This window comes from Ananas comosus, linkage group 1 (genome assembly GCF_001540865.1).
Source record: "Ananas comosus cultivar F153 linkage group 1, ASM154086v1, whole genome shotgun sequence".
Taxonomy (NCBI): domain Eukaryota; kingdom Viridiplantae; phylum Streptophyta; class Magnoliopsida; order Poales; family Bromeliaceae; genus Ananas; species Ananas comosus.
Window position 1 is genome coordinate 6563311 of NC_033621.1, and position 14214 is coordinate 6577524.

At 42.0% G+C, this 14214-nt stretch overlaps 1 protein-coding gene across 1 annotated transcript; it reads left to right on the forward strand.

Annotated features, from left to right (window-relative positions):
* LOC109719942 (casein kinase II subunit beta-1-like) lies at positions 291–6442 on the forward strand. The gene is made up of 4 exons (XM_020246800.1): positions 291–486; positions 3964–4185; positions 5955–6064; positions 6158–6442. The coding sequence occupies exons 1-4, from the start codon at positions 291–293 to the stop codon at positions 6362–6364; spliced, it is 735 nt and encodes a 244-aa protein (XP_020102389.1). The 3' UTR covers positions 6365–6442.

A 14214-nucleotide genomic window follows, 5' to 3' on the forward strand; every position in this document is an offset into this window, starting at 1 on the left:
AGGGTGTTTTGTGGCTTGTTACCGCAAACCGAGGACTTCCGAGGTCAGCCGAGACATGTACTGACAGGTCTCGACGTGCCCGAGGCCGTGCTCATGATCCGGAGCACAACGGCTCACTGTGGGAGGCATAGGAGCGACCTGAAAATCTGCGAAGTGCGCACATTCGGGGTAAACTTGCCGAACAAGCCAATTCGGAATCCGTTGATCCAAAGTGAGGCGTAGGAGCGACCTGAAAATCTGCGAAGTGCGCACATTCGGTGTGAGGGTCGCCGCGGCGACGCCCTAGGCGTATGGCGGCGGCGGCGACAACTCCGACCAGAAGCGGAGGTGCCGGAGGGCCGCGAGGGAGGTTGCGGGTGCAGCTCCGGGTGGCAGTGGCGTGGGGAGTGGTTGCAAGCTTAGCTCAGCTCGAGCTCGCCCAGGGAGCCTGCAGGGTGGCTGCAGCGCGGCGACAGTGCTCGTCGAAGGCGGCAGTCGGCGGGGAAGGTCGCCGGGGCTCCGGGGGAGGCTGTAGGGGCAGCCTCGGGCGGCGGCAGCGTGCGGGCCAGGAGCTATAATGTCCTCGGCCCGAGCTGACCTGACTAGGCTACCAACTGCCAGGGCGGCAGCGGCGACACGGGGGCGGCGATGACTGACGGGAAAAGCTTCGACGGGGTCGGGGCAACGCCGGCGGAGAGCAGGGAGGTAATGCAACCTCGAACCTCCTCTCCAACCCGAGAGAAAAAGAGAGAGATATGGAGAGGGAGAAAAGGAGGGAGAAGCCTTCTCTGGCAGCCGGTGGCATGCGCAGGCGACCGGGGCACTCGCAACACACACATGGGAGGGAGTAGACGCGGCTGGTGGGTCAGCTGGGGGCTAGGGTTAAGGTTTGCATAGTGCTGGGGTCAGCTGACCCCCAAGTTCAATTTCACACAAAACGGTACATAAAATATAGGGCTTATCACAAAATTACCATTTTGCCACCTGAGACCCATCCTCGATCAACGCGCGATATCAGGATATCCGTCTATCAGATTTGTGAATGGATCAGACCAGTGCGATCAGCACGACTGGGACATCAAACCTATGATTTGTTTCGCCTGGTTTGGTCGCAGATTCATGACAAAACTCTTCTCCTGAAACAAAGAGATCGATCGGTGTGAATAGAGAAGTCCCCGTCCTTGCCTTGCTTAATCTCTGCCCACACCTTCAGCAAGTGCGGATCACTCTGCTGCCCGAGCATAATCCCCTCAGTCAATTTAGGCTGTACCACAAGGGTCATCAATTGGGCCATGGCCCCGGTGGGAGCAACCTCTATCTCGAGACGACGGAACTCCTCCACAAGATGATCCTGGCTCGTGATCATGAAGGATAACTCAGCTGATGACTGTTTCCGACTCAAGGCGTCCGCTACCACATTCGCCTTTTCCGAATGATATTGGATACACTACAACAAATAGAGCTTCTTCCAACAGTTTTTTTACCAGCAATTAGGCTAACTGTCGCTAAAAGTATATTATACCAGCGTTTTTTATTTTCATTACAGCAGTTACTAAACCGCTGGTATATATGATGATAATTCTCAATTTTATAAACAATATTGGACCAATGGCATTATATTTTATTAACTTTTTCCATCAATTGGGCCATGGGCCAACCTTGGGCAATAAACACTTTCCACATTAGCTCTCTCTATATTTCAAAAAACCTCTCTCTCTCTCTCTCTCTCTCTCTCTCTCTCTCTCTCCATCTCTGAGCTCTTCACCACATGGCGTCGTCTTCTTTCTCCTCCTCCGCACAAACCTTTCTCCCAGCAAATCCCTCTCCCTAACCTACCTAATCGACTCTTGCGGCTTGTTCCCCGAATCCGCCATTTCCGCGTCCTAGAAGCTCCGCTTCAAGAGCACCGATCGCGAGCTTCGAGCTCGATCTCACTCTCGATCTCTCTCCCTTTCCCTTTTTTTTTCAAATCGGAGCTTCTCCACCGCGAGCTTCGAGTCTCTCTCCCTCAAATCGGAGCTTCTCCACCGCGAGCTTCGAGAGATTAGGACGCTCTCCACCACGAGCTCGAGCCCCATCTCCGGACGATTTCTTACTTGGATCTAACGATTCCACGATCGGGAGAGGTGCGCTATTGATTTTTCTTTCATTTTTGGCATTGATCTTACAGTGTTAGTGCAATTTGATCTCGAATGGCTTCTCTATTAAGCCGAAGTGTTCGTAATCGGGGGTTTCATGAGTTAATTTTTGGATTCGCTTGCGATTTGTGTGTTAAATCAGTTTCACTGTATTACTTTGAAGAACTAGTGTGATATTCCCTTGACTAATTTACATTAGTTCTCTCTATTTTCTTCACTTGCTGTTCCATGTTTATTTTTCTCTACTAAAACCCCTTAGATAAGGAGTTGTGCATGATTGGAGAGATTATAATTATTTGGGTTGCAGATTTAGCATTTCTCTTACATTAATACATTGCGCTAACTATATGGTATAATTTGAGTATTAATAACTTATATCAGGTTCAGATTCAGAACCTTTATTGGTCCGAATTGGATCTGATCCATTTTATAGCTTATTGGTATGGAAAAAATATATATATTATTATTTCTGTTGTAGTAGAGAGCAAAAATAAATTTATATCCCTCCAATTAAGTATTTCTAATGTCGCAACAAAATTAAACTCTTATTAGAAGTATTTCACTGTTTTAAAATAATGAGAGCTGTTTAAACAGTACTTTATGAATTACCAATATACATTATAGAATTGATCGTTAAATTAGATATTACAAGACATTTTAGCAAATAACAGTGACAACTTAAGGCAAAAAAACTGATTAACAACAACTAAAGAAAAATGGATCCAAAGAAGAGGAAAGGCATGTTGCTTGTTTGCAACAGATAACTTTGGGAAGATTTTCAGCAGTTTTATGTTCTAAAGAGGACACGTTCGGCGTTCGATTATGATCATATTAGAAAGATAGTGATATTTAGAGTTTGAGTAAAAATGACAAAATGGGTCGGTGGTTAACAAAGAAGGGAATAAGCATTTTCCATAATTCTTCTAAGTAAAGACAAGAATAAGTAGCACGATATGTTTCAATTCTTACGTACGATCTATTGATATGTTAAAGAGTCTATATCGCCTCTAGAAAAACAGCTAAGTGCTTCGAACTTATTTGAACTTTTCGGTTTACTTATCAAGCGATCCAAGTAATGATTTTCTACTTCAAGTCTCAAGTCCTTAGAGCTTTAATGTCTGTCATTAATGGCACCTGTTCTAAATTCTCTTACTATTTCTAAGAAGGAAAATTAGAAAATAAGTATAACGTTTTAATTGGAGATAATTTGTTGGTTCCAGATGACATTTCACAAGTTACTACTGCTTCATGTTACATCTGACTGGTTTTGATGGTTGTTAAAATGTCATGGGAATAATATGCCGTTATTTTTCTTACTCTGTATAGCACCAATTAGTTTGATTACACTTCTTTAGGTTTTGTCTCAAACTATAGCAACTACCATTTTGTTCTTTTTAAAAGCAGATTTTTCATCTGTTTCAAGAAAGGAACATAGCAAACAAGAAATGATTTATAAATCCGATTTGTTTGCAAAGTTAAGATTTTTTTTTTTTTAGATGTTGAGGTTGGAAATAAGCATGGATAATTCAATATAATCTTATGATAGGTGTTTGGAGGAGATTTGACCGATCTAGTGCGCTTAAATTGTCAGATTTTAATGGCTATTATAAGATGAATTTGAACCCACATGATCACCAGGCAAATTATATCGTAATACTGTGAAATTTGGTTTCTGAGAAGTTCAAATAGTTTAGATCTTGTTCAACTGAATTGATTGACGCCCCACTGTTGAAAACAACGTGTAAGTAAATGACTACGTTTACTTTTAGGAGTATTCTAGCCTAGCTCTGAATAATTTATCCTGGATCTACAGTAGTGTAACCTTGCCTCTCAATGTTTTAAACAGATGAATCTGAATCTAACAGTGAAGAATCAGATCTTAGTGCTTATGATGATGGAGAAGACACATCATGGATATCATGGTTCTGTAACTTAAGAGGGAATGAATTCTTCTGTGAAGTTGATGATGAGTACATACAAGATGATTTCAACCTTTGTGGGCTAAGCAGTCAAGTTCCTTATTATGATTATGCTCTTGATCTTATCTTGGATGTTGAATCTTCTCATGGTAAGCTATTTTATTATTTAAGAAGATGCTAGCTTATTAGCCATATGAAAATATGAAGCAAAAGACATTGATAATTTTGATTTGTATAACTAGTTTTCAATAAGTAGTTCGTGAGTCTATGTGTTGTTGAATATATATGTTTGCATTCATTTTGTGATATTGTTGCCTATCCAAAATATCATATTCTAATTGCATTTTCTTTTTAAAATGCTTTTTGGAGACATCATGGATTTTTTTGTTGAAATCAATCATTCACATTCTTTCTCTGTGAAGGTTTAATTGCCTTGGCTTGCATGGCTTAAATGAGAACTCTCTTTTCTTTCTTCGAATGGCTGCACATTTATGCTATATTTTTTGTTCATTTTTTGTTTGGTAAGGCCGTTGACTATATTGGGTCTCTTTTTAAGAGTTGCAAACAACTTCTAAGCATCTTTAATGTATAACTAAGCCTCTTATGTAGACATCACATATTAAAGCCAATCAAAGTTGTTGACTTCTTGATGATTTTTTGCATCAGATCCATTTATTTGTCTTCAAAATTTTCTTGGTTGTTGATGCTACGAAACTTTCATGATCAAAAATTAATTTGCTTCTTCATACTAGTTGTAGTTTTGATGACTCTACCCATCTGAGCCTTGGTTTTATGTGTATTTTGTGTTCTTCCTTTATTTTGTCAAAACCCATGACATATACACATTATTTTCCCATAAAAGTGTCGTAGTTTTTTCCTCCTAGTCTTCACTCGGTCTCTCTTTTCTCTCTTGAAACTTCCTTTCATGCCTAGTATGCAAGTAATTTTGATGGTCAATCTACTGCCACAAGGCCATATTGGTTTCTAGATGCATGCCTTTGCCACGTTATGCTTATAAGGTCAGTTGCTTACATAGGTCAATAGTTTGAACCATAACTTTTGTTCTACTAGTTTTTATATAGTTGGTGTCGTGTATTGATGTTAGTGGTGGTCCCTTGGAATTTTGAAAGCCTTGAAATCTCTTCTTTTTTTTTTCGAGAGAGAAAGGTTTCAAGCTACCCACTTCGTTCATTTTTTAGAAATCAACTCAATTAGAAATATAAAGCAACTAGGTTTCGAACTTGAGACCTTGAGCACCAACCATCAAGCCCTTAGCCAACTGCGCTGGGTACGGTTGGTAAAGCCTTGAAGTCTTTTTAAGTAAGTTTGCCTTCATTTATGGTTCTTTTTTTCAGTACACGGTTAAGTACTAATATAGGTATATATTTCTACTAATGTAAAATAGCATGTGCAATATACTTTGAAATATGCTATGTTTTTCTGTTAGGCTTTTTATCTCTTCACTGAACCTTGATGTAAATCCATGCCTTTCAACTCGTGAGCATTTATGCATCATGTTTCGCTTTCCCTTTTTTTCTTTTTTTCTTTACTTCTCTTTTTTTTTTTGTGATCTTGTTTTGGTTTTCTTCATTTTTGCTGTTAAAATCTAGTCCACCAGCTGGTCTAAGGGCCTGTTTGATTAGCTAGATCTCCTATGAACACAAGTGCTGTTTAAGTATAGCCATTCACTGGGGCACTGGCAGCTTTTTGGGTACAATTCCCTAACAGCGTCCTGGTGGAAATAGAGGCTTCAAATTAGACTTTTTGCACTGGGGCAGAAGCTGAACTTCAGCTTCCTGCCACAGCAAAAAGCTCCAATGCTTCCCGGAGCGGAAAATTGGTACCAAAAGGCAAAAGCCTGGCGAGATGGGTAGTGGACCAATTTATATTGATGGCTCTTGGTCATGTGAACGTGCAGGTGATATGTTTACAGAAGAGCAAAATGAGTTGGTGGAGTCAGCTGCAGAGATGCTATATGGTTTGATTCAGGTTCGCTACATTTTAACCAGTAAAGGGATGGCTGCAATGGTACTACACTATTAATCCTAAGAGTCTCATGGTTGCATTTTCATGGTCTATCAAATTTGGTTGGTTACTACTCTATTTTTTTTTCTTTCGCAGCTGGATAAGTTTAAGAACTATGATTTTGGGCGATGCCCTCGAGTTTACTGCTGCGGCCAACCATGTCTCCCAGTTGGGCAGTCAGATATTCCTCGATCAAGTACTGTAAAAATATACTGTCCCAAATGTGAAGACATATATTATCCAAGATACAAGTACCAAGGCAGTATCCTTTCATTCTTGATTGAGTTCTTGCTAGTACTTTGATGCTAATTCATTCATATTTTGTATGCATTTAGTCTCATTCTGGTGAACATTTTATCATTCTCTTTCCTCAAGCCACCAAATTAAATGACAAATTTTACTGAAACATTTTGCTAAATGGTTCAGTTTTCTGAGTCCTGTTGTCTAATCAACTAGTTGCTGAGGTTCGGCTAGATTTAAGATATTTGTTATTGATAAGACCTTCAGGAACAAGCTGCAGTCTTGGTTGTGCCAGCCTGAAAGAATTGTGCTGCATTTTTTCGTCCTGCCTTCTGCTTGTTATCTCATTTGGTTGTATGTTGCTTTGGACCCTATAACCTGCGGACTTCATTTTGATTCATGATTTTTTTTTCCCAATCATTTAAGTTGATATATTTGCATTTTTAGTATACTCAACTTGATAAGGTTATTGACAGGTTGGCACTCATGTTTTATCTACAAAAGGAGTTTGTTTGTGCATATTTAGTATATTTGCTTATACGTCTTATATGTTTTAATTTTCTTTGTTTCATATTGAAGCAACAAGCAGGATTTGATGTTCGCATTTGAAGAACGTTTAGCTAGAGCTTTTTACTCTCCTTTGTTTTAGCTTTCGAACATTTGGGGTTCAAATAAATTTTCTATTGCATTGATTTCTATTAGAACATAAAAACTTGTTTTCTACATTTTATCACTGCTATAGATCAACAATTTTATAGTTTTGTTACAAAAATTTTTACTGTGTTGTTATACTTCTCTATTGCAATTTAGTAATATGATTCTATTTTGTTCCGGATACTACAGATTGTAGGTTTTACAATTAATATCAAATGAAAAAACCCTATTATAATTTGTTGATATTAGTGTTTTTTTTTAATATTAGTTTCAAATTGCCAGCGGTCAAAAACTGTCGGTATATGCGCCTTATGCCAGTTTTTTTCTTGTACTTTTAGCGACGGTTTAAGAACTGTTGCTATAGATCATCTTTACCGATGGTTAGTAAAAGTGCTGGGAAAAGGTTATACCAGCAAGGATATTGTAGCGGTCACCTGCACTTTTACCAGCAATTTTAGAACTGCTGGAGCAAATATTACCAGTAGTTTTCGTATTCTTTACCAACAGTTTTGGCTGCTGGCATAGGCCTATTTTTTTGTAGTGATAGAGAGGTCGTAGTCTTTCAAGAGTTCGAGCCAACGCTTCTGTAACATACCAGATTTTGATATAAAAATAAAAATAAATAAAAATAGCGTGAGATACTATTTTTATTGGATTTAGAGAAGTAAAATATAAGTCAGAAATGACTTGTGCTGAAATCGGAATGAAAACAGAAGATTTAGAATTTTCTGTTGGAAACGGGACAGATAAATTAGCAGAAAATATACAGTGTTAGAAAATTATGAAAACTGGAGGATAAGTCAGAATTATTTTTATGAGGCTAGATCTAAAGTTTCATGTCATTCTGATACCCGGAAGGTGGAAAATAAAATCTGACAACTATCTTATAAAGATTACAGTTCGGTGCAGTTTTCGGTGACCAAACGGGGTCAAAACTGAAAACTTAAGATATATATTCTTACTCAGTACGTCAAACCGAGCCTGCCTGTCAAATTTGAGCATAAACAGACATTCAGAAGGGCTCCAACTGTTCCGAACTGCTAAACTGTCCGGAATGAATAGTGTTTTGGTGTTGACTTGAGAGGAATGTTGACATTTTCTTCTTCCTCCCTCAACCAGCCAACACACACACACACACACACACACACACACACGACACATACACCCACATGGAGAGGGAGAGAGAAACTCTCCTTTCTCTCTCTAAAGATCTCTCTCATCTCTCTATATCTCTCGCTCAAATTCGTGGCGTTGGCGGAGAGCGAGCTTGCGAACGCGTTGCAGGCGACGGATCGAGCTTTCGTGCGACCGTTGGAGCGGCGTGTTTTCGTTGCGGCGTTCACATTGTGGTAAGCTTTTGGGATTTTGTTTAAATCCTTCATAAATGATGTACTAGTAGTATCTAGAGTGTTCTAAACATGCTCCCTCCATTTAATTTGGATTATTTAGAGGTTAATTGCATATTAGGGCTCTGAATGGGGTTTTGTAAAATATGAGGGTTTGATCTAATTTGACCCTCCGTAAACCTAATTGGTAGGTAAACGAACGCGTTGGCGAAGTCGGTTAGGCTATTCGTCGAGCCTACGCAAAGTTATTAAAGAAACGGACGTTTAGGCTTCGTTTCCGCCTGGAGGGCCGAGGCGACGTCGTAAAATCGTGAAATTGGATTTGGAGCACCGTGGCACATAACCAAAGACCTTTAATTTCCGGATCGTGGATTGGAGGCCGTTCGGGTGGTCGCGCGAGAGATCGGGCCAAACCGGGTGCCGGGTGCTGCGGGAGGCCGATTGCAAATGTCGACAAACAATCGGAAAGCGATTTGAGGTGGGTTGTGCTTACCGAAGCAACTAGGTCGCCTGTATGTCTAAGTAAAGTGAATTCATGTTTGTAGCCATGTGGTGTGTCCACATTGGCGGGTCTTAATTTAACCCGATCCACTTAGGATGTGGATTAGGACTTATCCTAATAGGTTTAGGATAATAATAAATTATATGTTTCTTATCAGTTAAGAAACATATCTACTAGAGGATATCTATCATATCCTAGTTCTTATCCTAATCTCTTTGTGAGATTCAGGATATTTAGGGGTTCCGTTATTCTATATATATGTCCCCTTGTTTCTCCCATCAGAGACATTTTGATATTCGAATTAATTCAATATTCCATTATTCTCTCTCTTCTTCCTCTCTAAAATTTCCACCTACGTTCACGGGGTTTTGGAGTGTGGACATAGAAGAGAACTCTGGTAGCCCTCTTCGATCAGCATCCGTCGCATCAGATTTGCATCCGATCCGTGGCGTAAGGCGTACGCGAAGGAGAAGGCGAGAAACGTGGGAAATCCAGAAGCATCGAGACAATGACGATTCAAGAAGGCTTGTAAAACAAGTAATCCGATCCGATTCGGGCTCCCGGATACGTTGGCTATCCGGTTTGTAAGTTTCCGCTGCCTATTATTTCCAACAATTGGTATCAGAGCCCTACATGCTTGTTTTCGCTTTATATGATCATGCTTGTGATGCTTGTGCTTTTGATCGCATGTTTTCGTTGATCAATCCTTGATGTAGATCCGTTTTGCAATTTTTTCAGTTCCTTTGTGAAATTAAAAAAAAAAATTAAATTAGTTTTAAATATTTTTTATTTGATCACAGAACATGTGAATTTTTTGTTGTTTTTCGTGCATTTTTTGATTTTGCTGCCGGAGGCCAAGGATGACGCAACCCGCCGCGGGCGCGGGACACACCCAGGCGAAGCGCGCATGCTTGGCCTGCTGCGAACGTGGGACCGCACCTACGTACTCGCGCGACCTGCGCAGGCTTGGCCTGCTACGGACACGCGCTCGCAAACTCGCACCTGCACACCCGCGACCAGCGCAGGCTCGGCCTGCTGCAGGTGCCGCAGCCAACCTGCCACCCCGCTGCGCCCGCTGCGGAGCAGGGTTTCAATCCCCACGTGCCCTACTGCGCATGCGTGGGCCGGCCCAGCTGGACGGCGCCCCTCCGCATCACAATGCGCGCGGGCTCGTCCTCAAGGAGCCGAACGCACCGTACTGCTCCGCGGGCCCGCACGCTGTCGGCGCGACTGCCCCCGCCCGCAGCGCGCGGCTCGCCCGCTATGATATCGGCAGAGCCCGCGTGGAACAACCGGCCGGCCTGCCACCGGCGCGTCTGCACCAGTGCGGGCAGGGTGGCCTGACTGGCGCAGGGCCCGCCACGCTCACGCAGGCCCTGCCGCTTGCGCAGGCGCACTGCCACCGCAGGCCCGTGCATAATGCGGAAAACGGGCCGCAACCGTCGAGCAGCAGCGCGCATGCACCCCGACCGATACGCTCCAGGGAGCGGGGCCAACCCGCATGCTCCGCGTGGGCCCTGGCCTGATGCAGACTGCGGGCGCGGGCCGCAGCTGCGCCCATTGCAAGGGCCTGGCCCCACTGCAGGGGCAGGCCGCACCAGCGCAACCCGCTGGTCACTGCAGGCGTTTTGTTTGCAGGCCCGGCCCGGCCTCCTGTGCGCAGAGTATTAAAAAAAAAAAAATCCCTATGTGGATATTTTTTAATTTTTTGCGTAGAAAATTTTTTTTGGATACATATTTTTTTCTAAGTCGATTTTAGAACATGCATGTGTTGTTTGTTTCATTTATCCTATGTGGGTGTTTTTTTAAATGTTTAAGTAGCATGTGATTGTATAAATTTTTTGGCATATAAGTACTTAGTTATTTTGGTGATTTTTTTAACGAAATTTAATTTTTGAAAAAACGGGTTCGACATGTGCAGCATTTCTGTAGAATATTCATTTTCTGATGTACATCTTGTAGTGATGCAGTAAGTTTTAATTATGCAAAAGGTGATGTAATAATTAAGGCCTTGTAAAGAAATGTGTTTTGCGCAGCGTCGACGTTTTTCAAATTAAATTTTGGCATAAGTACTTATTTTTTTTCTGTGTGATGATATTCCGAGATAAGTTCTCCTTATATAAATATTTTTCGAAAGAAAAAGATATGTTCTTCAAAATGGATGAGTTCCAACTTTTGGATAAGTTTCAAAATTAATAGAAAATTAATAAGATTGTGATATTTTTAACCGACACTAGGTGATGATTACGAGCATAGCGAAGTTTTCGATCCCGTTGTGTCGAGGATAATATTCCAATCTTGTTAATTTTTTCGGAATATGTGCCTAATGTCCAAATCTATTTTTTTTGAATGTAGTGAAATAACTTCCAAGAATATCATAGCTGATCTCACCAGGGGTGATAAGCTAGATGGAAAGAATTATGATATTTGGCATAGGAAAAATGCAATACCTGCTCAATGAACAAGGGATTCTAGAAACCCTTTCTGTCAAAAGAGTTCTGCCTGCTGAAGGCACTGCTTCTAAGCATGATAAAGAGATCTATAACAAATGGGTCAATGAGGATCGAACTGCTCGGTATACTTTGTTGTGTGCCATGCAAGACGACCTCATTGGACAGTTTGAGATCTTTGAAACTGCCAAGGACATGTGGGACAATTTGAAGATTACTTTTGGTCAAACTTCATCTACGAGGCTACGTGCCTTAAATCTCAAGTTTCTACAGTATACTAAGACCCGAAGCATTCAATGGCTGAGCACCTTCGTGTGATGAGCGCCATGATTCGGGACCTCAAGACTGCTGGAAACGAGCTCACTCATGAGCAACAAGTTCTAGCAGTGATTCGTTCACTGCCTAATACTGAATGGTCCCAGATGAAGTTTCTGATGACGCACAGCGAGAACATTAAAACATTTAATGACATCTCGCGCCATCTCGAGCTCGAGGCAGAGCGCTTAGAAGTGAACCGTTCTATCGCTCTTGTTGCACGCTCCGAGAAGTGTAGTGGGATTGCACCCAAGCACAAAAAGCATCACAACAATGGAGCGCAGAAGAAATGGAATCAAGCTCCTCAGGGTGGAGTTGGAAAGCGCCGCAGAGGCAAGCGCGCTGGCAATAAGGATGCTACAAAGCTAAAATGCTACAATTGCAAGAAGAATGGTCATTTCACTCGGAATTGTCCTGAGCCGAAAAAGGTAACCCTACCACTCAACTCACACTGTTTTGTTTGCTCTCATGCTTTAGTAGCTCATTCTCTTCCTGATTGGATTGTGGATACAGGAGCAAACAAACACATAGTTCGTGACCGAGTGGGGTTCTTAGATTATCATCGAATACCGTCTGGCACACAGTTTGTCACCCTTGGGAATGGCACGAAGGAAGAAGTCCTTGGAGTCGGTTTGTACCAACTCTTGTTGTGTGGTGGTCGCACTTTACTTCTTCAGGATGTGCTATATGCACCCGGAATTTGATGTAATCTATGTTCAGTTTTAGCTTTGTTGCATCTAGGATATTCATTTCATTTTGACAGAGGCCGCCTTGATATTTTCTTTCATGGTACTTTATTTGGATATGGTACATTAGTTGATGGTTTCTTTAAATTGGATTTAGAGGATGATTCGTTTGCATTTGCTTCTTTTTCTTCTACTCTCTGTGATGAATTCGTTAAATGGCATGCCAGATTAGGCCATATAGGTCAAGAAAGAATGAATAGACTAGCTCGAGAAGGCCTTTTGGGGTCTCTCGCCAAAGTTGACCTATCTGTGTGCGAGCCTTGTCTTGTTGGGAAGGCATGTAGAAAGCCTTTCGGTAAGGCTACTCGTGCCTCTCATCCTTTAGAACTAATCCACTCAGACATTTGTGGGCCAATGAATGTGAGGGCCCGGCATGGTGCTTGCTATTTTCTCACATTCATTGATGATTATTCCCGTTATGGATATGTGTATTTGCTTTCTCGCCGATCTGAAGCTTTAGATTCCTTCAAGCGCTTTGTTGCAGAGGCTGAGAATCAAATAGAAAGAAGTGTAAAGGTGCTTCGCACTGACCGAGGTCGTGAGTACTTGTCTGATTAGTTTAAGACTTACTGTGAGCAAAAGGGCATTAATAGACAGCTCACTATTCCTGGTACTCCGCAACAAAATGGTGTTGCAGAGCGAAGGAATCGTACTCTATTAGACATGGTTAGGTCGGTGATGGCGCAAGCGCAACTTCCCATAAATTTTTGTGCAGATGCTCTTTTGACTGCAGCCTACATCCTTAATCGAGTCTCTAGCAAATCAGTGCCATCTACCCCATATGAGTTGTGGAGCGGTAGAAAGTTTACACTACTTACGCCCTTGGGGTTTAGCTGGATATGTTCACAGCCTCTCATATAGATTCGGGAAACTCGGTCCTAGAGAGAGCAAGCATGTGTTCATCAGATACCCTGAAAATTCGAAGGGCTATGTGATGTATGGTGAACACCCAGATGGTGGTATGACCGAGATTGAGTCTCGTGATGTGGAATTCCTAGAACGAGATTTTCCAAGCATTGGTGAAATGCGAAGAGACGTCAGATTGTATGAGTTACAGAACGACGCTACCCCATCTGCGGTTGAGGGTGATCGATCACTTCCCGAAGTCGCTGAAGGAAGTGGTAGCGATCCTCCGGCTAGTGGGAGTGCTTCTTTGAGTGAGAGCATACCCTTGGAAGTATGCAGATTAGACCCTCCATTACGCAGAAGTGAACATGGACATATTCCCAGTCGACATTTTGAGATCGAAGGGGATATTTTCATGTGCACTCCGCTCGATGATGATGAACCTGCTTCTTATAAAGAAGTATAACAGACGTCAGCTTGCAATGAGTGGATGGCTGCTATGAAAGATGAGATGGACTCCATAAGCAAGAACCAAGTATGGGAATTGGTTGACCTTCCGCCTGGGCGCAAGTCTATTGGAAATAAATGGGTTTTAAAAAAAAATTAAGCGCAAGGCGGATGGATCAATCGATAAATACATGGCTCGGCTCGTGGCTAAGGACTACACTCAGAGGCAAGGGGTAGATTACAACGAGACTTTTGCTCCCGTTGTGAGATTTGCCTCTATTCGTTTGATTCTAGCCTTAGTGGCACACCTAGATTTGGAATTGTTCCAAATGGATGTCAAGACAGCTTTTCTCAATGGAGAATTGGCGGAAGAGATCTATATGGATCAACCTGAGGGTTTTGTACTCAAAGGTCAAGAAGACAAAGTTTGTCGTCTTAAAAGATCCATTTAATCTATTTACGGTCTCAAGCATCGTCGAACAGTGCTATTTCAGGTTTCAGAGCCATCACCTCATCGAATTCATGATAAGAGGAGACCACTGTGTAATTCAAGATACAAAGAAAGGATTTTGTTTCTCTCTCTATACTCGACGATATACACTGCTCA